General features: G+C 63.4%; 1 protein-coding gene across 2 annotated transcripts in view; it reads left to right on the plus strand.

Annotated features, from left to right (window-relative positions):
- SHANK3 (SH3 and multiple ankyrin repeat domains 3) overlaps positions 1–26,370 on the plus strand; it is a 47,587-nt gene that overhangs the window by 14,615 nt on the left and 6,602 nt on the right. For both annotated transcript variants that reach the window (XM_053919861.1, XM_053919860.2), the window contains exons 12-21: positions 1,020–1,222; positions 2,187–2,300; positions 7,094–7,169; positions 7,427–7,509; positions 8,043–8,167; positions 8,268–8,400; positions 9,346–9,426; positions 16,765–16,892; positions 17,350–17,434; positions 21,512–23,759. In XM_053919861.1, coding sequence (XP_053775836.1) covers positions 1,020–1,222; positions 2,187–2,300; positions 7,094–7,169; positions 7,427–7,509; positions 8,043–8,167; positions 8,268–8,400; positions 9,346–9,426; positions 16,765–16,892; positions 17,350–17,434; positions 21,512–23,759 — 3,276 coding nt within the window. The remainder of the gene's footprint in view (positions 1–1,019; positions 1,223–2,186; positions 2,301–7,093; positions 7,170–7,426; positions 7,510–8,042; positions 8,168–8,267; positions 8,401–9,345; positions 9,427–16,764; positions 16,893–17,349; positions 17,435–21,511; positions 23,760–26,370) is intronic.

Genomic DNA, 26,370 nt, shown 5'->3' on the forward strand with positions numbered 1-26,370 from the left:
GTGGGTCTGTGGCTGAGAGGCAGCACAGCTGGTTGGAATGGCGTGATCAGAATAGTCCAGATGGTGGGCACGCCATCGTGAGCAGCCAGGAGGAGGGACAAGAAGGTGCCCAAGTGCGTGACGGGACTGTAGCTGATTCTCGGTCTCACAGAGCTTTTCTCCTGGCTGAGAATGTGGACCTGGCCTGCTCAGGTACCGGGGAGCCAGTGCAGGCTTTTGAGCAGGGCACAGGTGGAAGTCGGAGGTCTCAGGCTCACTGCCCAGGTGGGGACAGCAGGCCGAGTCCGCCGGTCAACACAAGTGTGCATGGGCCGCAGGGGCAGTTGTCCAAGGAGGAGAGGACACGGGTCTGGAGGGGCATTCAGGCGCCCCACACATGGCAGCTGTTAGGTGTGAGCAGGGGGCGGAGGTGGGGTGGGGGGTGCAGACCGGCTCAGGGAGGGAACCTTCGACAGGCGGCTTTTCCGCTGTCTGAAGCGCACCAGTGTTCCCCCAACCCGCCCCGGGTCCCACCTGGTCGCTTCGACCGAGTCCCGCCTCCCCTTCCCCGCCCTCCCGTGCCCGACACCCCTCCGCCCTCCGAGCACCGCAGTCCCCTCGCCCCGTGGCCTCCCCGGTGGGGGGGCGCGGGGGGCCGCGGAGGAGGCGGGGAGGCCGGCCGCCACCGCCCGCAGAGGGTGGAGTCGGGCCGCGGAGGAGGCGGGGCGCGCGGAGATCCGCGGCATGGAGCGAGCCCGGCGCGCCCGGGAGCGCAGCCCCGCGGCCCCGGAGCCCTGAGCGGGCGCGGCTCGTGCGCTGGCGGGAGCGGGCCGGGCGCGGCGGCGCGGCCCATGGAGCGGCCCCGGGCCGGGCCCCCGGCGGGCGGGCGGGCGGCGGCGGGCGGTGGGCAGCGGGCGCTGCGGCGGCTGCGGTGAGGCCGGCGGCGGGGCCGGGCCGCGCGCCATGGAGGCCCCGGGCGCCGGCTTCGCTTGTCCGCTGCCCCCCGGCATCGCGTCCGTCACCTACGTGTTCGTCTACAGCCCGAGCGGGCCTGGCGGCCCCGGCGGCCCCGGCCCCGCGCCCGGCCCCGGCCCGGCGGCCCCCGCGCCCCCCGCGCCGCCGCCCCGGGGCCCGAAGCGGAAACTTTACAGCGCCGTCCCCGGCCGCAAGTTCATCGCGGTGAAGGCGCACAGCCCGCAGGGCGAGGGCGAGATCCCGCTGCACCGCGGCGAGGCCGTGAAGGGTGAGGGGCGCGGGGGGCGGGGTCGCGGGGGCGCCAGGCCGGGGCGCCGCGATCTTGTGGGGACTGATGCCATTTTGGGGTCTCCCTGGGCACTGGAGCCACGGTGTTCATTATGGGATGTATCTGCCACTGGGGATTCCTTGTGTCGCTGTGAAGGGCTCCGTGTCAGGGAGGGGTGTCTCTGTTTATGGGGTTCCTACCCACCCTCTGTCATCATGGGTTCCCTGTGGCACCACAGGCTCGCCTGGTCCCGGGGGGGGGGGCGGTGTTTCTGTGTCACGGGGCGGGTGTCTTTGAGGTTCTGTGTGTTCCGAGGACCCCATCCCACTACAGAGTTCCGTATAAATTATGGGTTCCTGTGTCACTTCTGAGACTTCCTCACTGGAGACCCTTGTGCTCTTTGGGGGCCCTGGGCCACCGTGGGGGGGCGTCTGGGACCCGTACGTGCGCGTCTGTGTGTTCGGAGGGTTTCTGCCACCGGGCTTCCTCTGTTCTGGGGACCTGGGGCCACGGCAAGCTCCTCTCAGCCTGGGTTCTCTACATCGCCGGGGCCCTGTCCTCGTGGGTGCTGTGTGCCCGAGGGAGCCTGAGGGAGGGACAGCTGGGGGTCAGCCCTCCCTGGTCCATCTGTGGCCTGATCCCCTGGCCACAGACAGCGACCCTGAGCGCTGGGCCCCTGGGGAGGGGCCCCTGCCTCTGCCTCCTGCCCCCTCGAGTGTTCATCTGTGTGTCTCTCTGTCCCCCACATGCCCATCCTGTGCTGGGCCCATCTGTTTGTTTCTGTTCCTTGTGGATCCCGCAGTCTTTCCAGGGAAAAAGCCGGGAGGGTGGCGGGCTGGACCCGAGGAAGGGTGCTGGGTGGGCGGGCAGAACCTTAGCCTGAGGGGTAGTGGGAGAGGGGTGGAGGGGTGGGCTCCCGCTGCCTGCTCCTGCCTGACCGCCTTTCTGGCTTCTGTCCCCCCAGTGCTCAGCATTGGGGAGGGCGGTTTCTGGGAGGGGACCGTGAAAGGCCGCACAGGCTGGTTCCCGGCCGACTGCGTGGAGGAGGTGCAGATGAGGCAGTATGACGCACGGCATGGTGAGTGACCCTCGCTCTCCCTGGGCTGCTCCCTGGCTCCCCTGTGAACTTGCTTGGAGCTGAATCCAGGTGGATACTCAGAGGAAAGCCAAGGGCAAACTCAGACACATGTTTGCAGTGAAGCGAACCGTGTGCCCGGCAGACACACAGCACACACACACGCTGCACGCACGTACGGACACCTCACAGCAGTGGAGACACGTGTGATGTGCCCACAGGCCACACACGCATGAACGCAAGTCTGTGGATGCCAAATGTGCCTCCCAGAGACCACACACTCCCCACACACGGTCCTCGCAGAAACACTGGTGTGTGGGGTGCATGATTCCCGCGTGGCTGGCAGACAGGCAATGAGGTCAGTGTGAGGAAAGAGATGCATTTCCAAAGTGGACAGATTGTCCAGGTGGGCAGTGCAGGGAGGCCTGGATCCGCCAAGAGGAAATGAGGCCAGTTGGGCCCGGAGGGGCTGGGGGCAGCAGGTGGAGACGGCCTTGGCCTCCAGGCAGGGCCCCTCTGGTGGCTGGGGCCTGAGGGGGTCCTGGCAGTGCAGAGGGTTTCCTTTCAGGGCCCAGGCCTGATGGCTGGTGGGACAGGGCGTCCTCTCCTGAGTGGTGGCCGGCGGGGGTCACCAGTGGTGCCTCTGGAGAAGGGCTCCGGCCCCTTCTCTTCATAGGGCTCGGGCCCAGGGCTGCTGTGCCCTCTAAACCTGGTGTGAGAGTTTCCGGGGGGAGCCCATCCCTGTGTGGCCCGGACCCCTGCCCCCTGTGGGGTATGGCTGCTGACCTGCTCCTGAGCAGGTGCCTTTACCTGTTTGCTTGGCTGTTCCCTGCCTTGCCTTCTCCAGGTGGCTGGGAGTGTGGCAGGGACATACCGCCTGTTGTGTGCTTATGGAGGGTTGGTGGGGCGGCCTGTGCGGGTGGGAAGGGATTTCAGAGTTTTGGGCCTTCGTGCCAACCTGATGGGGGAGGGGAGAGGGAGGCGGGGCCTCTAGACCTGTTGAGCTGAGAGTGGCTCTGCACTGCCTGGGGGTGGGCAGGGATGGTGGGCAGGTTTGAGGCCTGTGGCTGCAGGGCTGGGGAGGGCAGGAATGGAGTTGGAGTCCGGGAACAGCACGTTAGTTGTCTGAGGTGTGTTGGACCCTGACTGGGGATGGGGACGCAACGGTGGCTCTTCCCCGGAGAAGTAACATTTGCATATGGTCAGGCGGAAGGTGTGAGCCGCACAGGTGCGTGTGCAGGTCACGCCCTGGGTTGGCCTGAGGGTCAGGAGGGCTTCAGGGCAGAGGCGTTGGAGCCGAGCCTTGGAGGATGACGAGGGGCCCTGCAGGCAGTCAAGGTGCCCACAGCGAGGCAGAGCCGATGTCCCCGGGTGGCGTGGCATTCCAGCCCCGACGACGGGCTGGCGCCGAACGTGCTCCAAACAGCGCCCCGGTGCTGGCATTGCACCCCACACACCAGTGTTTCAGCACTTCCCATACAGGGACCGACTTCTCCCAGCTGCTCCTAGAGTGAGGACAGTGGATATGCTCCATTTCTAGGAGGGCTGGTCCCACGTCCCAGGGGGCAGAGTCCTCTTTGTGATGCTGGCCATGGCTGCAGGGTCTGTGCTGTGGACGAGTGAAACCCTTGTGTGCAGGGCGGTTGGCGGTGCTGGGTGGGGGTGTGAGGCCGTGGATCCGGGAGGATGACCGTGGGACTGGAGTGTGCCTGCCTTTCCGGGTTAGGGTGAGGGCCAGGTGAGCAGATGGAGGGGTGGGCGGGCTGGAGCAGTCTTGGAGAAGGGAGAGTGCACTCGGTGCCCTCGTGCGGGAGCTGACGGCCTCAGGCAGTTGCAGGGCTCCTAGATGGGGGTGGCTTTGGGGCTTGTCACCTGCTAGAATGTCAGGAGGTACCTGGGTAGATGGGGAGCGTTTTGTGCATGGGCAGAGGGGGAGAGGCCTGTGGAGGCTGCCTGCTGGGATGGGGGAGTAACGTCTGCCCTCCGTGCAGGCTGGGCCTGCCAGCCGCCCTGGACGGAGTCTGATCCAGGACCCAGGGGCTGGGTTGTGCCAGAGGCAGCCTAGGCATGAGCACCTGCTTCCAGCAGGCTTGGATCCAAAGAAAGATGTGTTTCTGAGCCTGGAGTGGGGCAGAGAGGGACTTAGAGGCCAGGAGGGGACGGTGTGCCAGCGCTCGGGGCAAGGTGGTGCCCTGGGGCAGCGGCGAGGGGCCTCCTGCAGCCCCCGCCTGGAGCATGGGTGAAGGAGCTGCTGCTGCGGCTGAGCTGGCTGAGCGGGCTGAGTGATGGTGGGGGGGGGAGCGGTGAGGCTGCTTCTAGGACACCTGGAAAGCTGTGGCTCCGGCAGCCGGCCTCCCCCTCCCCCACCCCCTTCCTGGCCTCCCTTTCTTTCCAGTACTTGGGGGGGTCATGCTGTGTGTTTTCACTTTGGCTGGCTTTTGTGTGTCTGATTAATGAAACTGGAAAGTGAATTTGTGTTATGTAATAAATACAATTTGTTTGGTCGACAAAATTTAAAAATGAGAGGCCAGGGAACTGTGGAGTTGGGGGTCCCTTCGCAGGCCGATGCTGTGAATGTGGCTGCAGTTGGGTCAATGTGCGAAGGGTGTGGTAGAGGCGGGGAGGGTCTGGCGCCCAGCCTGGGCGGAGAGGAGGCCTGGCTGGGATGGCGGGTGCAGGGGTGTCCCGAGGGTCCCGGTCCCTAGAGGCAGTGTGGGGCAAGAGAGGAGAGAGCAGGTCGGCATGGGGGAGGGTGCCAGGGTGACGGGATCACAGGCCATCGGAACTGAGGACAACCTCCACAGTGGGTTCTCCTGCTCTGTGAGGAGAGGCTTGCAGGGGACTGCCGACTTGCTGAGGACACACGGGGTGGTGGCAGGGCCCTGAAACCCAGACTGACACTGTTCCTGTGTCTGCGTCTGCTGGGGAGCTCCTCCTTCTTCCCCTCCAGCCTCTGCTTCACCTGCTCTTGTCTCCACTTACCCTTCGACTCGCCCACCCATCCTGCCATCGTGTACGCTCCCATCGACCCGTCCCGACAAGCCAGTGCACCCAACGCCTCCTTCCTTTCATCCACCCACCCATCTGTCCATCCATCCTTTCATCCATCCATCTGTCCATTCATCCATCCATCCACCCTTCTTCCCGCCCATCCACCCATCTGTTCATCTGTCCAGGCAGCCACCCACCCACCGTTCATCTGTGTGTCCATCTCTCCTTCCATCCGTCCACCAATGTAGGTGCCCGTTTCCATCATACCACTCAGTCCTACCCATTTGTTGATGCACCTACTGCCCTCTGACCCCTCCATCCATCCCTCCTGCTCTCTGTCCCTCCCTCCATCTCTTGTTCCATCCATCCTTCCCGCCATCCATCATTCAGTCATTTGTTCACCACCCCCAGCCAGATGTCCACCCATCTGTCCTCCTAGCCAGCATCGGGAGTGCTCATTATGTGCCAGGTGCTACGCTAGGTGCTCGGATCACAGAAATAGATGAGATGTGGCCCTAACCCACATGGCTTATAAGCAGTGGAAAAGACGGCACCAAAACCCGTAGGTTCTCCTGTGATCACGTTTCCGACCTCTCTCTCTCACTCCCTCTGTCCCAGTGGCCCAGGATGCTTCCAGTCCCCGGAACACGACGCCAGCTGGTGGGCTTTGGCCTGAGTGCCTGAGCCACGTCCTCTGTGGCGGCCAGGTTATGGCCTGTGCTTTTGCTCAGCTGTCTCTTCCTGGGGCGGCCTTCTCACGACCCTCAGAGCTATAAACTCTTCCGTCCTGCTTTCTCTTAGCCCTTAGCAGCACCCGGCATGTTCCGTCCATCCCCTTTTCCTGTCTGTTTCCTCTCTCTGGGAACAGGTTGTGAACTCTGCGGGGCAGGGGCTTTGTTCTGTCCTTTGCTGCACTCTCAGAGCCTAAAACAAACAGTGCCTGGTGCATAGTAGGCGCGCAATAAACGCTGAATAAATGAATTAATGTTGAGACATGCTGAAGCAGTAGAGAATGAGGGAGGAGTTGAGGGGTGAAATGCGAGTGGCGGTGTAACAGTCTTGGAGGAACCCCCTTGCAGAGAGAGGTGCTGGGAGGCCAGGAGGCAGCAGGAGAAGGGAGCCCGGAGTGGGGAGGGCTGTGCTGGGGTGTGCGCCAGAGAGAACCTGGGGGCTCGAAGGAAGTCTGGGGGAGATAGCGGGCCGCCTCTGCAGGGGCTGCGAGGGACGTTGAGACCGAGTCTAGATGGGACAAAGCTCCGTGCGATGCAGTGGCAACTGGGAAGGGACCCAGCCCCCACATTAGGACCTCTGGCACACGCAGGGCAGGACTTGAGCAAGGTGGCCTGTGAGGTCGAGCATCTGTGGGCCGTGTGAGGGGCTTCTGTGGCAGTGCACGTGGGTATACGACTTTTCACACACACACAGACATGCAGGTACACAAGCACACATGTGAGCACAGCACTTACACGTGACTGTGGGCCACACACAGGCCTCACACGCCCACGTCCATCTTTGCTGGGAGGTCTGGGGCCTGGCTCTCTGTGGACGGCCTGGCAGTGCCCGGTGTGCCCCGCACCCTGGGGAGAGATGACCCTCCCCTCCTTTCCCCCGGGGCCAGAATGTCCCACATGGTCCCCTCAGCCCTCTGACCCCAGGACCCAGCGTCCCCCCCACAACCACTTCCATGTGGCACAGCCAGGCCAGGGGCATGTGTGTGGGCAGAGGCCGGTGACCACGAGGGTGGAGGGGCAGTTCAGGCCGCTTGGAGGACGTGACCCTCCACCAGCAACTGAAATTCCCCTCAGAAACCCGGGAGGACCGGACGAAGCGACTTTTCCGCCACTACACGGTGGGCTCCTATGACAGCCTCACCTCACACAGGTACGGGCAGGGCAGCTGGGCAGGTGGGCACATGGAGGGGGGCTGAGAGCTGGCCCAGGAGGCCTGGGGTGAAGAGGTCAGAGGACGGGTCAGTGGCGCCCGGCCCTCCCCTGTCTGCTGCCCTCCCGAGTCAGTCCAAGAGCAACCCCCAGGGATGGGTCCTGTCTGAGGACCGTGCCCAGGCCCAGGTGGGGGCAGCCTGGCCAGCAGTGCTGTCTAGCAGGCCCCTCCTCACGCCTCCCTGCTTCCTCCACCAGCGATTATGTCATTGACGACAAGGTGGCTGTCCTGCAGAAACGGGACCACGAGGGCTTTGGTTTTGTGCTTCGGGGGGCCAAAGGTAAGGGAGGGTGGGGGCGGCACGAGTGTGGGGGGGGCTGGCGGCAGGCCGGCAGGGACTACGAACCTGGTGGGGCGGCACCTCTGTCCTGCCTCTGTTCAGCCCTCTGCCCTCCTCCTTGCCTCGCCCTGTCCTCTGTCCCTCACTGCCCGGTCCCCTATGCAAGCCCCACCCCCTGCTCTGCCCTGCCCCTTTCCTTCCAGCCCCGCCCCCTTCCTTCCAGCCCCACCCCTCGTCCCTCTGCTGTGACTGTCGGGTCAGATTTGAACGTCTCTCTGTGAGGCCCTGTGTCCTCCCCCTCGGGACGTCCAGGGTCTCTGTTGGCGTGGGGCCCTTCTGGTGTCTCGGAGGGATGTGTCCTGGATTCCCGGGCTGGCTCTTCTTGTCCCGGGCAGCCCCTGCCCCAGGCCACTCTGCCTGCTGTCCGCTTAGCATGTTGAACCCATCTCTGGTGGTTGCTGTGTGGCAGTTGCCTGCACCTGGACACGCTGACGAAGCATCTTCCTGAGTGCCGCACCCCTCTCCCCCTGCAGCAGAGACCCCCATCGAGGAGTTCACCCCCACGCCAGCCTTCCCCGCGCTGCAGTACCTTGAGTCCGTGGACGTGGAGGGCGTGGCCTGGAGGGCTGGGCTGCGCACAGGGGACTTCCTCATCGAGGTGAGGCTCATCCTTACCTGTGCGGCCTGGTGGGGCGCTGACCCCTGAGCCTGCGGAGGACACACCAGGACCACCCCTCCCACCTGCCTGTCTGTCCCAGGTGAACGGGGTGAATGTGGTGAAGGTCGGACACAAGCAGGTGGTGGCTCTGATCCGCCAGGGCGGGAACCGTCTCGTCATGAAGGTCGTGTCGGTGACGAGGAAGCCAGAAGAAGACGGAGCTCGGCGCAGAGGTGAGGGGTCAGGCTTCAGACCTCTGTGCCCAGACTCTCCCCTGTAGCTCCTGACCTGAGACCCCGGACCCCAGGCCCATGCTCCTCTGCCTACCCCGGACCCCAGGCTGCTGGTACTGGATGTCTGAACCTAGGTGAAACCCCCCCATCCAGGGCCTGGGTGCCTTCCCCATGCCTGCTGGTAGTGGGCCACCCTGGCCCCCAGCCTCTGGCCCTTGACCCCAGGTTGCCCCTCCTCAGATCCCGCCCCCAGCTTCCTGGCATCCCCGGCTTCCCCCCCAGCCCCTGGTGTGGAAGAGCCCTCTTTCCCTGCACAGCCAGCAGCTGCCTGGAGGCCGGGGTTGCCATAGCAACTGTGAGGTTGACGCTGCCTTCCGCTCATTGTCGGAGGGAAGGGGGAGGCGGCACCTGAGGGAAGAGGAAGAGCGTCTTCTCCTCGCGCGATGTTGTGGCCCAGCCTGGGCCCAGGAGGCTTTGCTGGCCCGGCAGGCCCAGGCCCTGGCTTGGCTGACCACACCTTGGCCCCCTGAGGGGCAGTGGCCCCCAGGGCCTGGGGGAGATCTGGAGCAGCAGAAGCCCAGCCTGCTGGGGACCCCTCCCAGCCCCCACCCCATGGCTCTGGTGCCCCTCGCTCAGCCCTCGGAGCCGACCGGGTGGGCACTCAGGCGGGAGCTGGCTGGCACTGCCACCCCAACCTGGGCCCTTGACCACCTCCCGAGGCCCTGCCCGCCCCAGCCCAGCCCGACCTCAGCGCCCCCTGAGCCCCTGGCGCCATGAAGAAGTTTGCGTCCAGTCGCAGCCTGAACAAGATGCTGGCGCAGTGCGACGCGTCCTCGCGGGAGTACGAGGAGATCCAGGCGGTGGAGCGCAAGTGGCACCTGCACCTGGCCACGCCGCGCTGCCTGCTGCTGGACAGGAGGTCCAAGGCCTCCCTCTTCTTTGCAGCCCCGCCGCCCCCCAAGAGGGCCCCCAGCACCACGCTGACCCTGCGCTCCAAGTCCATGACAGCTGAGCTCGAGGAACTTGGTGAGCGGCGGGGGTGACAGGCGGTGGGCAGCCCGGTGGGGAGGCCAGGCGGAGGCAGAGGGCAGGAAGGACGGACAGATGGACACATGAACAGGTCACAGGCAAATGGGGGGATGCTGGGGTGGGCAGGTCAGGCGGGGGACGACGGTCATGTGGATGGGGTGAGAGCCGGGGGCTGGCCGACAGAAGTGGAGACAGACAGCGGGAAGGCCAGACTGTGGCGGGAGCAGGGCGGCCCGCCGGAGTGTCTGCATGCGTCTGCACGTGCTGCCCGTGGCTCTCCGTCAGACTGGGCTGCTTCCTTCATCCGCGAGAGAGCGCGGCGCAGGGGTCGGGGCCCTGGGCTCTAACCCCTGGCTCTGCCGGGCACTGGCTGCGAGGCTTTGGCATTTATGTGACCCTCTGTCAGCACCTGCCGCTCCCTGGTTAATAAGGGTAATCCCAGTGAGCAGCTGACCTCACGGGCCGTGTGGGCCTCGCTGGCACGGTGGTAGCCCGGGCTCTCCGGGGTGCAGTGCGTCGGGGCTTCGATGGGGCACGTCGTGGGCACGACCCCAGATGACTCTCAGTGGCCTCATTGTGGGCATGTCTTGAGCTCTGTGACCGTTAATAGCCTCATCGTCGGTGTGCCCACATGTATGTAACCACGTCCTGATGTTTGTGACCGTCAGCATCTCCGTCACGAGTGTGTCCCTGTACCCATGCCTGTCAGCGTGCTCCGTCCTTCTGCCATCCACACCCAGCCCCAGTCCCAGACGTGTCCCTGGCTTCAGCCATAGTAGGGACGCTGATGCTGGTCCCTAGGCTGGGAGCTGACCCACTCCTGACCCTGACCCTGGCTTCAGCCTGGGCTCTTCCCCAGGCGAAGCCCTATGCAAGCGGGTGCTCCTGACTGCAGTTTAGTTAAATGTGGAGGGCATCCGTGAAGACCAGCTGAGCTGGGATGGTCAGGATTCTCTCCATAAATCCCACGGATAAAATGAAGTGCAAAAACCAATAGCCAGTTCAAAACGAAGGAACAGGAACCTCCGGGTCTCAGAGATGAGGAAACCGAGAGAGTGAGAGGAAGCCGGTCCGCAGTCTGCGAGGGCTTGGGACAGCTGCAGAGTCTCAGGGCGGGGCTGGGGGTCCTGAAGCCTCCCCACGGTCAGGAGGTGTGATTGTGGACCCCTGAGAAGTGGGAGAGCGCGATCACAGGCCCAGAACCGGGACTGGCATCAGAACAACTGAAAATCACAGAATAGGAAAGAGACAAAGTGTTTAAATACAACATTTAAGAGAAGTAACAGAACTCATAGTGGAAGAACAGGGCAATAGCAAAAGGGGGGGGGAAAGAAGGTTTCAAAAGGATTCCTAAAGAACTGTTGTTTAAACAAAATGTATAGCCACTGAGGGACAACATCTCTGGGATGAACAGGACTGTCCCGCAGACCCAGCTGAGGAAGAAACCGGTGAGTCAGGAGGCGGGTCTGAGGAGAGCACCCAGGATTCAGCACGGGAGCCGAGGAGATACAACCTACTGCAGGGCAGAGAGGAGGCCCAGCCCAGCGGGGAGAGGAACGAGGTTGGGGAAGAGGCAATGTTTGAAGAATAAATGGCTAATAATTTTCCAAAGTTGAAAAAGGAGAGGAGACTCCAGTTCGAAGTCCCGAGCAAGGAAATACAAAATCAAGCTACACGCAGACTTGTCAGAGTGAAACTTCGCAGCAGTGTAGACGGACCACCTGAGGCAGAAGCCGGATGATTTAGGAAGGCTGGGAAGACTGGCAGTCAGCTTCTCATCAGCAGTAGTAGCTGCTAGAAGACAATGGAACAGCAACATCCAAGTCTTGTGTGAAAATGCTTTTCCACCCAAAATTCTACACCTAGCTAAGCCTGCTCCTTCAAGAGTGAGGCAGAGAAGCCAGCAGATGTCTGGCCCCAGGGTCACAAGGGTCCATGAGGAGCTGATCCATCTCACCGATGGAGGATCCAAACCGGTCAATAACCCAGAACCCCTGGGCAGCTGGGTCTGGCGACGCTCCCTCCCCAGGCTCTGGGGCACCGGTTCGAGGAGCCTCCCTCCAGGGCGCTGCTCCGTGGCTCAGCTGCATGTGCAGAAGGGATCCTCCCCGTTCTGCACAGGGAGGCACTTGGGCAGCCTGCGATCTGTAATCCAGGGACCCAGGGGCTCTTCGGGCTGCTTCTGTCTGAGGAAACCAGAGAGCAGCAGAGCCTCCTCCCTCTCTGCTCTGGCCCAGGGTGCCCTCTGCTGCTGCTGCGAGTTCCCCGTTCTCCAGGGGCTGACTCTCAAAGCCTCAGGTCAGCATTGTCTGCGCCTGCTTTTCCTGGACACTTTGGGGAAGGATGATGAAGGGACATCCGCACTACTGAGTGAGGAGTCACAGCTGTGGTTGAAGCTGGACACAGGCTCTTCATGTTGCTCCAGTGGGCAGAGACGCCACTCCCACCCCAGAGTCAGCGGACCTGTGGAAGCACCTGGGGCGAGGAAGCCAGGCCGGCATCGGGGTCCTCCCACGTGCTGAAGGGCTCAGCCCACGACCCAGGGTTTGTGCCATTAAAAGGTGGAAATAAGACTTGCTGGCTCATTGCCAGCGTTACCACGTCAACTCTGTCACACCGTTGAGAACGGATGCGACCCTTCAGGGTCCTGTAGTCTGCTGAGGAGACGACCTAGACAGCTGGAAAGAAAGGGACATGGGAGGCGACAGAAAAAGCAAATGGCAAGAATGGGGGTTCGTGCCTGGGTGGTGTGGGGGAGGAGAGGCCTGCAGGGGTGAGGTGACTGGCAGAAACGGGATGGAGAGGAAGGCGTGGTGTAGAGATCCCCCAAGATAGGCAAGAGGAGGAGGGAGGGCAGGGTACCCCCACTGCCCTGCTGGAAGGGGCGCGTCATGGTCCCCACCTGCCCATCTACTCAGCGTGAGCCAAGGACGTGGTGCAGAGGCCAGTGAGGGCCCTGGTCGGTCTGGTCCCCTCCTGCTCCTCCACCTTCCCATGATCTGTCAGGAACTTCTGGGTCCCCTTTCCTTTGTGATGAGGAGCCCGTGTATGGCCTCTGACTGGCTGCGGTCTGGCACTCAGAGACCTGCCCTTGATCAGGACGCTGTGCAGAGTGCTCGGGGGCGACCGGTAGGGTCACGAGTGGCCTCCAAGCATGATTCTTACAAGGTTTTGCCCTTTCTCTGAACAAACTTGATTGTTTATGGATATCTTCACCTGTGTGCACATGTCTGTGTGTGCATGCGTGTGCATATGTATGACCGGATATGTGCGGATGTACATAATCGTGTGTGTGGGTATGCACAAGTGTGTGAGCACGTAAGTGGACTGCACAGCATGTGGACATGCACAAGTGTGTGTGCATGTGAGTGGGCATGCATGAGTCACACGTGTGTGTGTGTACAAATGGGTGTGTGTGGATGTTCACAGGTGTGAGTGGACATGCACGGGCATGTGTGCATGTGTGAGTGGACTGCAACCATGCGTGCACACATGTGAGAGTGGACCACAAGCATGTGTCTGAGTGGGCTGCGAACGTGTGTGTACATGTGAATGGACTGCAAACGTGTGAGTGGGTGGCATGTGTGCATGTGTGCGAGTGGACTGCAAATGTGTGTGTGCATTTGTGAGTGGACTGCATGCATGTGCGTGCATGTGAGTGGACCACAAACGTGCGCGTGTGAGTGGACGACATGTGCACACGTGAGTGGACTGCAAATGTGTGTGCACGTGTGTGAGTGGACTGCACACATGTGCACATGTGAGTCTCTGTGCATGTGTGTGCAGTGCACACATGTGTGTCTGCGTGTGTGCACATGTGTGAGTGGACTGCAAACATGTGCACATGTGAGTGTCTGCATGCATGTGTGTGCACGTGTGTGTGCACGCACACAAAAGCATATGTCTCTGCTTGTGGTTGTTTCCGCCTTGAGTTTCAAGCTGTGTTGGGCGTTGGGCAGACTTGTCCCTCCAGTCTCGTAGGGAGTGTAGGTCTGGGGTTGAGGGGTCTGGGGGGGTCCCTGTGTGGGAGGGGTGGGAGAAGGGATGGGGCAAAGGGAGTGGGGACTGGGGCCCGGGTGCCGAGCATGAAACCTGCCTCTCACCCCCTTTGCTCTGTTTCTTGATTCCAAGCCTCCATTCGGAGAAGGAAAGGGGGTGAGTCACCTGCTGTGTCCCAGCGCCCCAGCCTTGACTGACCCCTGTCCAAGGAGGTGCTGGTGTATGAGGAGGTTCCAGGTCAAGCCAAGGTGTTCTTGGCTTGGTACAGCCTGTGCTGTCCTCTCCCGATGGCCTTCTCTCTGGGATCTGGTGGGGGCCCATAGAAGGGCCTGGCAAGGGATAGATGGGGAGTGCCCAAGGTGTGGCCATCTGGGGATGTGACAGGCTCAGTCCAGCCCTGGGGCAGCTGGGGAGGCAGGGCTGGGAAAGTCCCATGGTGGGCAGAGCCCTGGAGCCAGGGAGGGAGGGGTCAGAGATCCAGCTGTGGTGCTTCAGGGGCGGGAGTGTCTGGTGCTTGACTTGGCCCATGTTGCTTCATTCTGGCTGCTCTGGGGGCCCCCTTGTGCCTGGTGTGTGGGCACCGTTTCTGTGCTGATCTGTTTTGGGGTCAAGCCTAATGCTGACAGTCCATTCAGAGCAAGAATCAGCCCCACAGCACTGGGGAGAAAGCTTGCCGTTCCCCTGCCCAACATCGCCCGCCCACTGGCTTCCCTGCCCCTCACAGCTGCCTTCAGGCTCATCTGCCATGTCCTCCATGGCTGCTTCCTGGGTGCGCTGGGTGCCTGGCCTGGCTGCCAGGGATGCAGCATCCATGTGGGGGCGGAGTCTGGGCCTGGGCACTGAGGTCCAGCATCTGGTCAGATCTCAGGGCCTAGCCTCAGCCAACTTCCCCCACCACTGTGAATGGGAGTCCCACCAGATGGAAGCCCGGGGCCTCTCTGTGGCCCCTCATTGTCCATGGGCCTGGAGCCCACCGGGCCCTCCGTGTGCCAGCACACACCTGCCTGACTGCAGCCCGGGCTTCCCGCAGTCTGGCCCTCTGACTCCTTGCCGCCCCCTCCCCGGTCCACAGGAAGCGCTTGCCCTGGCGTCTTTTCGAGCATTCAAACCGGAGATGAGACCTCCTCCGGGGACAGTTTTGTGCACACCTTTGAGGCCGACGCATGAGCTATTTCTGGAGCACGTTGGTTCTGTCCTCAGCTCGTTAGCGGGGCTCCCAGGGTGCTGTGCTGTGGCCCGCACACTTCCTCCAGCTGCAGGGGCAGTGTCAGGGCTTCATCGCCCCGCAGGCCCCCTCGTTCAGACGGTCGTGTCTCCCGTCTGTGACAGCTGTGTGTGCAAGGCTGGCGGGGGCGTCCTTCCAGCGGCCCAGCCCTGCTTCCGAGTGGGCTTTGTTTCCTGGGTCAAGTGTCTAAAGTGATTTATTTAAGGACGTATTTTCTGGTTTCGTTGGGGATTGGTGTCAGCCTCACCGGCTTGTGGTATGCTGAGTTCTCGATTCTTTCCCCCTGGGAAAGAATCCTGGCCTGGCCCGGCCCCCGCGCCCATGGTGGACAGTCGCCTTGGCTGCCTTCGCGGGCGCGTTGCCTTGGGTCCCGGACTGAGTTCCGGACCTGGACGTGCAGCCTCTAAGTCCACAGCACAGGTGAGTGTGTGCCCCGTGATTCCCAAGGAAACGATTCTCTCCAGTCCTGTCTTCCTGTCCGTGGTTTTGGGGCAGCCTGGCTGCTGAGTCTGACCTTCCACCTCCTGGGTCTGTGATCTGAGCAACTGGTCTCTCAGAGCTTCCGCTCCTCCAGCAGAATGAAGGCAGTGACAGTGTCTCCGTGTGGCTGTGGTGGGGTGAGAGGACAGGGTTCTGGTGACGCTCTTCTAACTCTGGGAATCGCCTGGGACAGAGGTGGTGATGGTGGCCTCGGCTCCAAAGGGAAGTCCCCTCTTTATGAAAACAAGGGGACCTCTGACGGGCCTCCTTGGTCTGCACCTGGGCCCAGACGCCCGCCGGCCTGGGAGCTGGTCTGCACGGGGCTATGTCTGGTGGTGAGTTGGAAGGTTGGCCGAGCCCTGTCGGGGCCTGGCTGGGTGCCCGGGACCATGGGGGGCGGGGGGAGGGGCGTTCTCTCTTCCCCCTGGAGGCTGTGAGCTGTTTGGGAGCTGAGGCACACAGACAGGAAGAGTTATGGCAGACGAGCTCAGAGCCAGGCCACTGGGCAGTGCCTCTAGGGTACGGGCCGTTTCTCACAACACCGAAGCAGGTGCCGTTCGCGTGCCGTGTTGTCGGATGAGGAAACTGAGTCACAGGTGAAGGCAGGACGGTCAGTGTGCAGGGCGGGCCTGGCCTGTGCTGGGCGCCGGACATCTCCATGTTTACTCGGCGCAGCCGAGACGGGCAGCGGCAGAGGTGGAGCGTCAGGTGCCGGCAGAACAGAGGCGCTCTCCAGGGCCTCTAGGATTGGCACAGCCCCACGTCCGTGGGGCTTGGGGACCTCGAGGCTGAGGGAAGGGTGCAGTGGGTGGGGCTCCTGAGTGAGAGGGTCCCTGTGGCAGCAAGGGGACACCCTGCCACGCCCCACGTGCTGGCCCGACGGGATCCACCCCAGTCCTCCCACCTGACCTGGTAGTCGAACAAAACTTCCCAGTCACATGGATGATCAAAACACCGCTTTTCAAAGCACCAGACAGCCTGCACGAAGGCAAAGCTTTACTTTTATAATGGATTTGAGAAGAACGGTGCCCAGTGCCACCCGCCACCTGGTGCCTTTCCCCCTGGGCCTCGTTCAGGCCCTAGCCCTCTAGGTGCCCCCTGCCCCTCTTCCCCACGGTTTCCCTTACCCTCCACTCGGCACCTCCCACCCTGAATGAAGGTTCTTCGGCTTCCTGACTAGCCTGGGGGGGGTGAGCTGTCTTTGCAAAGTGCCCGTCCATCCGTTCTCGATGGACAGCATCTTCCATGGGCACCTGCCACACCCCCGGTCTGTCAGGCTGCTGTGGGGCTGAACCGTGCGGAGGAGGAAAGGGAACAGCAAAGGGAACGGGACCTCGGGAAGACCCTGGGCTCTCAGCAGGGTGTCCGAGTCCTCCACAGGGCAGTCAGCCTTCCCCTGGAGGGGTTGTCTGGGGTCCCCTGGAGCCTCCCCAAGGATGGAGAGGCAGGCGGGGCAGGGTCTGGGTTCTGGCGAGTGAGGCCCCGTCCGGAGACCGGGAGCTTGCCCTGGGGGTGAGGGACCTCCAGTGACCTCAGCAGCACGGGTGGGCCGGCCTTGCCCCTGGGGAGGGCAGGACAGTGAGGCTGCCCACAGTCCCAATGGCTGAAACGGGCCCTGCTTGGCTGTGCAGAGAGACTGGACGAGATCCTGGCCGCCGCGGAGCCCGCACTGAGACCTGACGCCGTGGACGCCGACTCCAGAGCGGCCACCGTCAAGCAGCGGCCCAGCAGTCGGAGGATCACGCCAGCTGAAATCAGTGTGAGTGGGGGTGGGGGCCAGACCCACCTCGGGTGTCTGCATTTCTGGGGTGGGGTCCATCTTTGGGACCCCCCTCTCCAGGGGTGGTTGAGAGGGACCCCACAGCCTCTCCCAGGGACGTTGGCCATGTGTTGGGTGGCTCCCGGCGCCTCAGGCAGGCTCTGTGCCACCCCCGGTCATTGCCACACACAGTGTGCCTTTGTCCCCCCGCCTCCCCTGGACCACTCCCAGGGCCACCGTCTGCTCCGGCCAGCTGTGCACCAACCCTGCCCAGCACCGTCTGTGCCCAGGCCCCTGCTGGCTGGCCCTACTTGGGACACGGGTGCCAGGCAGCAGCACGCTGGAACTACTGCATGGGGGGTATGACTGTAGGCTCAAGAAGAGCATGGGTGGGGCTGGGGGGCACCTGGGGGCCTAGTACCCTGGAACCTCCATGTGCCCTCCCCGACTCCCACAGTCATTGTTTGAGCGCCAGGGCCTCCCAGGCCCCGAGAAGCTGCCAGGCTCCCTGCGGAAGGGGATTCCACGGACCAAGTCTGTAGGTACGGCCGGGCTGGGGTCTGCACGGGGCCGGGGTGGAAACGGGGCTAAAGGACCCTCTCTCCCCACTTTCAATTGGGATTTCCAGCCGCCCTCTGAGCCTGCCTCTCCCTGGCCCGGCTCGGCTCGGGGACCTCAGGTCTGTGCGCGGAACGCGGGAGGCAGGGGCGAGCCCTTCACCAACCCCAGAGCGACTTTGCAGACCCTTTAGCAGCCCCCCCACGGCTCCCCGTCCAGTGGCGCCCTTCGCACCCCTCCCACAGACACAGGCATCCCGTCCCTGCGTCTTCTGTCTGCTGCGTGGGTGCCTGACGTCAGGTCACACTTCTGATCCTGAAACCACCCTCCCCTTGAACTTGCCCCTCACCCCACCCCCTAGGTCCTTCACAGCCCATTTTCTGTCACAGTCAGCTGTGCTTGTCGGCTCCTGTCCCCCACCTGCTCCTCAGCCTAAGGAAGGGTGGCTCTGTTTGTCCCTGAAACGACTCCTGCCAGGGCACCCCTCCCAGTGGACCTCTGCCCACCCTTCTCTTTCTGATCTCCAATGGCGTTTGATTTTCCCGACCCCGTCGTCCATCGAGCTCTTCTCCCAGTTTTGGGGCAACTCTTGCTGGCTTTCCCCATGGGTCTCAGCAGTGCCTGTTGGCCCTCCCCCAGGCCCGCACCACACCAGCGCCGGTCCTCCTCAAGGCCATGTCCTCGGTCTCCTGGCCTCTGCACCTGCCTCCCTGGCCGGTCATCACACGCCAGGCACTGTCATTGCACCCACACTTGGCCATGTCCTCTCTTGACCCTGGGCCTGCTCACCTAACAAGCTCCGCCACCCGACCCCTGTCCACTGCTCATTCCTCTAGGCCTCCAGTGCCCTTTCCTGCTCCCCTGTCCGTCCATCTGTCCTCACCACACCCGCCTGCTGTGAGCCAGTGAACGCCCACTCGGCACCCCAGCACTGTTTCACACTCACCACTTCAAACACTATTCAGGGTAACACTGTGGCGGCCACACTACTAGTTCTTCTGTGTTACAGACGTGGAAACTGAGGCAGAGAGACCCAGTGGCTTGCCCAAGGTCACACAGCTCTCTCACCTGTCTTCTCTTCACCTGTCTAACCAACCAGCTGCCCACACCCTAATCCCTCATTCACCCCAGGACCTCTGATGACCGATGCACACTCTGGGCTGACCCTGGGCGAGGTGTGGGGGCTCAGGTGGGGGAGGTGACATGTGTGCAGACAGCTCAGCCTGGCAGTGACCTGGTGAGTGTGAGGGAGACATGCAGTGGACACGGCTAGGGGGTCCCAACCATACCTGGGTGTCCTGGAAGGCTGGGGTGTGTCTGAGCTCAGACATGCAGGATGAGTGGGTGTTTTGGGGAGATTGTGTGGTGAGTTGCTGATAAGGGCCATCCCTCCTGTGTAGCATGGTCCTTCAGGGACTACTATAGGTCATTTCTGAAGGGGGGAGGGTGGAGAAGAGGGCAGGTGAGACTGCAACCACTTTGGAGCTCAGAGGCACTGCCCCCCTCCTGGCCAGAGCCCTGGGTGTCTTCAATGGTTTCCTCATTTTCTGCTTCCACTGACAAATTAGGGGTGGACCGCCACCTCAAACGCCTTGCACCTGATTCCTCACCGTCCTTGCAGCCCCGCCTAGCCAGGCCTCAGGGTCTTGCTCTTGGACCACAGAGGTGGTGTCCTCCTGACCCCCTACCCCAGCTCCAGACTCTGGTTAAATGGGGCCTTCTGCAGAGCAGATACCACACCTCGTCCCTGCAGCTGACCCTCTGTGGGCTCTTCATTGCTTTGGGGTCCTGGGGACCAGCCCCAGCCCCCTTCTGCTTTGTCCAGGGACATCTGTCTCCACGTCCCTCTCACTCGGGTCTGCCCTCAGTCGGCCAGAAGGCCTATCCCTTGGCCATACCCAGTTTCAAGGTGGACAGGGTTAGATCTAAGTACCTGCCCATGGGGACTTGAGTCCTGGTGGGGACGGCAGCTCTTCCCCACTCACCCTCCCAGGCCCTCCTGTGCTTGGGCCACACGTGAGCTGAGAGGGTTCGACCTTAACCCCCTTGCCACGGCCCCCGTGTGAGCTGTGACTCCCAGGCTGCTCGCCCCTTGTCCTGGGTGTGTGGTCCTGGGCACATAATTTAATCCTTGAAACCTCAAGGTCCTGATCCATACACATGGGGACCACGCGGACCTGCTGGCTGGTCCTACCTTCAAGGCTACGCTGAGGCTCCCCGGTGGGCTGCAGTCACAGCTGAGGACCGAGCGCGAGGGCCACTGCCAGTGTTAGTGGCATTGGTCCAGTGTCTTAGGGTCTTGGGGCTGACTCAAATGCTGGGGAATGTTTGCCATACCTGTTTGGGCAGAGGTCCCTGCCCACCCCAGATGGCATCAGAACAGACTCCCCCTTTCATCCTGAGGCAAGTGACTTGCGTTTGCCCAGAGTTAGAATGGGGCCCGCCAGACCCCGGGAGCACCGACTTTTCCCACGTGGCTGTCTCAGGCACTGGCTCGTGGGTGTCTCTCCGCTGCGTTCCCATGTCCAGCAGTGGGGGTGGCAGGCAGACCTAAAAATGATGCTGACGGCAGCCTCGGCCACCCGCCGGGGCTGCTTCTAGGTGCTCAGCCCTGTGCTGTGGGCTTTACGGGGCTCCAGCTCTCACGGGGGCGGGCAGTGCCCCTGAGATAGGGAGACAAGTGTGAAGAGGACAAGGAGTGTCAGACAGTAAAGACTCGTCACACAGGACCCCATCCTTGCTCTGCTGGGACGAGAGCTGTTATGCTATGCAGGACGAGATGCAAACCAGGCGTAGGCGGCCTGGCGAGAGCCCTGCTGGCCGGTGGAGGGGGCGGGGACAGGCAAGCTGCCTCAGGATGAGTTCTTAAAAACCTCCCTGAGCCCAGAAGGAGGCCCTGTGTAGGTCCCTAGAGACCTGTGTGTGTGTCTGCACGAAGGACCCGTTCATCCACTCTGCTTGCGCTGCGTAGGCGTCCGTGGCGTGTCCACAAGGAGGTCCCGCCAGGTTCCGGGGGGGGGTGGGTGGCCGGCCGGGATGAGGGCCTGACCCCACCCTGCTTGAGTTCAGGACCAGTGCCGTCTGAGGCAGGCAGAGTGGGGTCTGTCTCAGCTGACCCTGGGGTGCCCGGGGGAGAGCTCAGGCTCAGCGGAGCTCGGGGCTCGCCCTGGGGCAGCGTGGCTGGCAGGGAGTAGAACTGAAGCGTGTCAGGTGGTCCACCTGAAGTTCCATTGTCACCCTCCCTCCTGCCCTGTGGTGACTTGTGCCAGCCTTCCTGAGTGTTAGTCTCTAGGGTGACAGCAGTGCCTGGCAGCCTCTCCCAGGCCAGGATGCCCCCAGGGCTCTGGACTAGACATGCACAGAGTGCCCTCCCCTGGGTATCGGCCCTCTGCCTACCAGAGGCCGGGCTCTGCTGGCCACTGCCCTTCTGGCTCTGCTCCTGCTCCGGGAGTGCCCCTCTCATTTCTGACCACCTCCTGCCCACCTCCCGCCCGCCCACCTCTGGCTGACACCTGGCCTCCCCGTGAGACCTGCTTGTTGCACGGCGGGTGTCTGAGATGTGCTGTCCTGGGTGGGAAGCCTTGCACCTGTGCCCCCTGACTGGGGGGCTGCCCTTCTTCTCCTGGGGTGTCATCTTTGGGCCGTCTCCACGTCCAGACTTTGGTAGGTTTTGGCCCCAACTTGTGTGGTCAGAGTTTGGGTCCTTCCTCAGGACCTCTGCTGGTGGGGTCTCCCTGTACCTTCTCCCCACACTTCTCAAGAACACCACTGAGCCAATAATGGTCTTGGGATGCAGATTCTGGGCCTTGCTCAGACGCCCTGCTCTGGGCTCCCCAAGTACGCTCTGCTCTCCAACTGCAGACCCCACACCGACCCGATCCCATCCTCCTGGTCAGGCCCGCACTTCCCACTGACTTTGCAATTCTGGGACCAGGCTGCTCTGGGGTGGAGCTGGGGTAGGCGGCCTCTGCGGAGGGAGGGCGCTGGGATCCAGAGGGCCCTCCTTGAAGACGCCGGCTCCCGGCGCCTCGGCCAGTCTCACTGGGGCCCTCTGTCCGCAGGGGAGGATGAAAAGCTGGCGTCCCTGCTGGAAGGGCGCTTCCCGCGCAGCACGTCGATGCAGGACACGGTGCGCGAGGGCCGGGGCATCCCGCCGCCACCGCAGACCGCGCCGCCGCCCCCGCCCGCACCCTATTACTTCGACTCGGGGCCACCCCCCGCCTTCTCGCCCCCGCCCCCGCCGGGCCGGGCCTACGACACGGTGCGCTCCAGTTTTAAACCCGGCCTGGAGGCGCGTCTGGGCGCGGGGGGCGCGGGCCTGTACGAGTCCGGCGCACCCCTGGGGCCGCTGCCCTACCCGGAGCGGCAGAAGCGCGCGCGCTCCATGATCATCCTGCAGGACTCGGCGCCTGACGCAGGTGACCCCTCCCGGCCCCCACCAGCGGCCACCCCGCCCGAGCGCCCCAAGCGCAGGCCGAGGCCGCCAGGCCCCGACAGCCCCTACGCCAACCTGGGCGCCTTCAGCGCCAGCCTCTTCGCACCGTCCAAGCCTCAGCGCCGCAAGAGCCCCCTGGTGAAGCAGCTGCAGGTAGAGGACGCCCAGGAGCGCGCGGCCCTGGCCGTGGGCAGCCCCGGCCCGGTAGTCGGCAGCTTTGCCCGCGAGCCCTCACCAACACACCGCGGGCCTCGGCCGAGCGGCCTGGACTACAGCCCTGGGGACAGCCCCGGGCTTGCATTTGGGGGCCCTGCCCCGGCCAAGGACCGGCGGCTGGAAGAGCGGCGCCGTTCCACAGTGTTCCTGTCAGTGGGAGCCATCGAGGGTGCCTCCCCCAGCACGGATCTGCCCTCCCTGCAGCCCTCCCGCTCCATCGATGAACGCATTCTGGGAGCCGGAGCCCCCACCGGCCGCGACTTGCTGCTGCCCTCCCCCGTCTCCGCTCTGAAGCCATTGGTCAGCGGCCCGAGCCTGGGGCCTTCCGGCTCCACCTTCATCCACCCGCTCACCGGCAAACCCCTAGACCCCAGCTCGCCCCTGGCCCTTGCCCTGGCTGCCCGGGAGCGGGCCCTGGCCTCCCAGGCGCCCTCCCGGTCCCCCACGCCTGTGCATAGCCCAGACGCTGACCGCGCTGGGCCCTTGTTTGTGGACGTTCAAGCCCGAGATACCGAACGCGGAACCCTGGCTTCCCCAGCCTTCTCCCCGAGGAGCCCAGCCTGGGTCCCTGTGCCTGCTCGTAGGGAGCCGGAGAAAGTCCCCCGGGAGGAGCGGAAGTCGCCGGAGGACAAGAAGTCCATGATCCTCAGTGTCCTGGACACGTCCCAGCAGCGGCCAGCGGGCCTCATTGTTGTCCACGCCACCAGCAATGGGCAGGAGCCCGGCGGGCTGGGGGTCGAAGAGGAGCGCCCGGGCACCCCCGAGCTGGCCCCGGCGCCCGCACAGTCAGCAGTGGTGGCAGAGCCCCTGCCCAGCCCCCGGGCCCAGCCCCCTGGCAGCACCCCAAAAGACCCGGGGCAGGGCCAGGGGAGCTCTGAGGAGGAGCCGGAGCTGATCTTTGCTGTGAACCTGCCACCCGCCCAGTTGTCCTCCAGTGACGAGGAGACCAGAGAGGAGCTGGCTCGCATTGGGCTGGTGCCACCCCCCGAAGAGTTTGCCAATGGGCTTCTGGCCACCCCACTGCCTGGCCCAGGTCCTTCACCCACCACGGTGCCAGGCCCGGCCTCAGGGAAGCCCAGCAGTGAGCTGCCCCCGGCCCCTGAGTCTGCCGCCGATTCGGGGGTGGAGGAGGCGGACACGCGCAGCTCCAGCGACCCCCACCTGGAGACCACGAGCACCATCTCCACAGTGTCTAGCATGTCCACCCTGAGCTCCGAGAGCGGGGAGCTCACCGACACCCACACCTCCTTCGCTGACGGACACACTTTTCTACTCGAGAAGCCACCAGTGCCTCCCAAGCCCAAGCTCAAGTCCCCGCTGGGGAAGGGGCCGGTGACCTTCAGGGACCCTCTGCTGAAGCAGTCCTCGGACAGCGAGCTCACAGCCCCGCAGCACCACGCCGCCTCCGCCGGGCTGGCCTCTGCCGCTGGGCCTGCTCGCCCTCGCTACCTCTTCCAGAGAAGGTCCAAGCTGTGGGGGGACCCCATGGAGAGCCGGGGGCTCTCCGGGCCTGAAGACGACAAACCAACTGTGATCAGTGAGCTCAGCTCCCGCCTGCAGCAGCTGAACAAGGACACGCGCTCCCTGGGGGAGGAGCCGGTCGGCGGCCTGGGCGGCCTGCTGGACCCTTCCAAGAAGTCGCCCATCGCGGCAGCTCGGTGAGCAGGGCAGTTGGGGAGGGTCCTGTCCCACGTCCACGGGCCTCCCCGTCTTCCTCTTGTCCATCACGGCTCCCTCTGTCCCACCCCCTCCCGCCCTCCCCGTCTACCTCTCTGTCCTTCCGGCCTGGCTTTGTCCGTCCTAGACAGCCGGCGCTCTCAGGGATCTGCAGCGTTAGGCTGCTGCTCTCTCCACCCTGTTGGTGCTGAGAGTGGGAGCCAGGCGCCCCTTAGAGGCCCAGGGTGGGTGTGAGCCCCTCCACAGCCCCCCTGTAGGCCCCCTCCCTGGGGGTTCCTGCTGCTCTTGCTCCGGACCGAAGCTGCCTCTCCCGCTATGGTCAGCGGCTGTTTGGCTTCCCTGGGGCCCCGGGTTCCCCCATCCTCCGCCGTGCACTTGGCTGCCCTGTGGCTGGCGCTACCTTCCTGTAGCTGCCTCTTGCCTCGCGTCCTTTTCCTTTGGGGGCCCCGCCAGTTCTCTGTTTTTGGCCCCAGAAACATTGGTCTCAGCACCACCTGAGTCCCTTCGACTCAGACTCCTGTGTGTGTCCTTGAAGGTGCATTCAGAAGCCATCCTTAGGCGGAAGTCACGCCATCTCTCTGTGCCCTTCATCTGCCCTCGTGCCTTCTCACCTCCCCTAGACCTCTGCCGGTGCTGCCCTCCCACCTCCTGCCCAAGTCGGGGACTTGAAGGGCCACAGTGCCCTGGAAATGGGCAGGGGTTGCTCCTGCCCGGGGAGCCCATTCCCAAGGCTCTGCCCCCAAGGCAGAGCACCCCCCCTGGCCCCAGGGGTGCCCTTCTGTGCCCCTTACGTCCTCCTTCCCCTTCGGGCTCCTTCCCACCCACTTGAAAGGCAGCGTTCGTGAAGCAGTGAGGGGTTGGGTCTTGCTTATAAGGGCTTGTCTGATCTGCCTTCTTCCAGGTGAGGTTTCAAAAAATAAGTGGTGGCTTGGACCCGATGGTGGTCCAGGAGTGGGGGGCCCTCGCCCCTATCTCCCTCTTCCAATGCCCAGTGGGATGTGACAGGCCCTTCCCAACAGCGCAGTGTCGAATGTGCCCTTTGTGTGGGCTTAGTGAGCGTGACCGGTGCCCAGCTGGGGCGAGCAGCTGGGTACCAGGCCTCTGCAGGCCCGGACTTGCGAGGGTGGGTTTCCCTGACCACCCTCCACCAGTACCCTCTTCTCGGCTTCTCCTCTCTCTGTCCTGGTGAATGTTAAAGCCACTTAAAGTGGGCAGCACAGTGCCTGGTACCATGCGGACCCTCAACAAACATTCGCTAAGCAGACAGAAGAGTGAAGCCAAGTCTGCGTGCTGTCTTGTGTGATCTGAGGTCTGGGGAGGTGGCTCAGCTCAGACCCCTCAGAAGGACGGACACCTGGCTCCAATTTCCTGGTTCTCAAGTCCAGATCTTGTCCTTCGCTCTGCTGGCTCCTGTGGGACTGCTGGGGCCATCACGGGACGGGATGCCTGCCCTGAACCCGCCGTCCATCAGGGTCAGAGGCTTTTGTCCCCTGGCTCTGGGCTGCGCTTGCTTTTTTCTTGCATGTGGGGTTGGGAGGGCCTGGTCTTCCCATTCTGTCAGTCCCGTGCCCACTGGAAAGTGAGCCTCCTTCACTGAGTAGTTCCTGCAGAATTCCAGCTTCTGACTGGCTTCATGTGGCTCCCTACTGAGCCCGGCCCTGGGGTCAGGGACGCGTGGCTGTGGTCCGCCAGGCCTGAGTCCTGCGCTCTCGGGAGCCTGGGCTCAGGGTCCTCTTGCCTAGTGAACAGGCTCTGCCAGGGGCGGGGCGGGGTGGGGGGGTTCCCCAGGTTCTGTTCCCAGAGGTGCAGGTGCAGCTCACGTCACTGCCTGACATGGGGGGAGTGGTCAGGGGGCCTGGACCAGCCCTCAGCAGGTTGCCCCTGAGCCAGTCTGCCTGCTGGGAAGGGGGGTGGCAGGCAGCAGCAGCTGGAAGCACGGAGCCCAGGGCTGCGGCGTGGCAGGCCCTTGCACCGTCGCCGTCGTTGGCACCCAGCTCTCAGCCACGGTAACTCTTACAGACCTTGTGGGGAATGAGATACAGATGTGACCTGAGAGGCGGTCACACCGTCTCGGGTCATCCTTGCAGCCCTCCTGCCACCTCCAGGCGACAGAGCTGATGTGCTGAAGAGACCCACTCCCGCCAGTCAGGGGCAGCTGTGTCTGACTCCAAGTCCTGCCCTCTGTCCACCATCTGGGGCCTCTTTCCCCAAAACCCTTCTGGTGACAGACTCAGGGTTTAGGCCCCATCTTCCCACACAGGAGTGCACGTGTCCATTCTGTCGACGGCTCTTTCTCTGAGTGTGTAACCTGTGCACACGTGTTCTGAAACCCCTGCCCCCGCGCCCGCTCAGCGCCCCTGCTCGGCCAGGCACCCGACACCTCTCTGCCTGGCCTTCCCTCTGCACTTTCCTCGGCTCCGCTCACACCTCTCCCTCTGCCTTGTGCTCCCTTCGCGTCCTCCGAGCCAGAAACCACTGCCCTCTGAGCAGGGCGCCGGGGCCACACGGAGTCACTCTCTCCGTGGCTGGGTCCCGTCGGGGCTGCTCTTGTTCTACAGCCGGTGGTGGCTGGAGTATGGCAGTCATTTCTCA

This window comes from Desmodus rotundus, chromosome 3 (genome assembly GCF_022682495.2).
Source record: "Desmodus rotundus isolate HL8 chromosome 3, HLdesRot8A.1, whole genome shotgun sequence".
Lineage (NCBI taxonomy): Eukaryota > Metazoa > Chordata > Mammalia > Chiroptera > Phyllostomidae > Desmodus > Desmodus rotundus.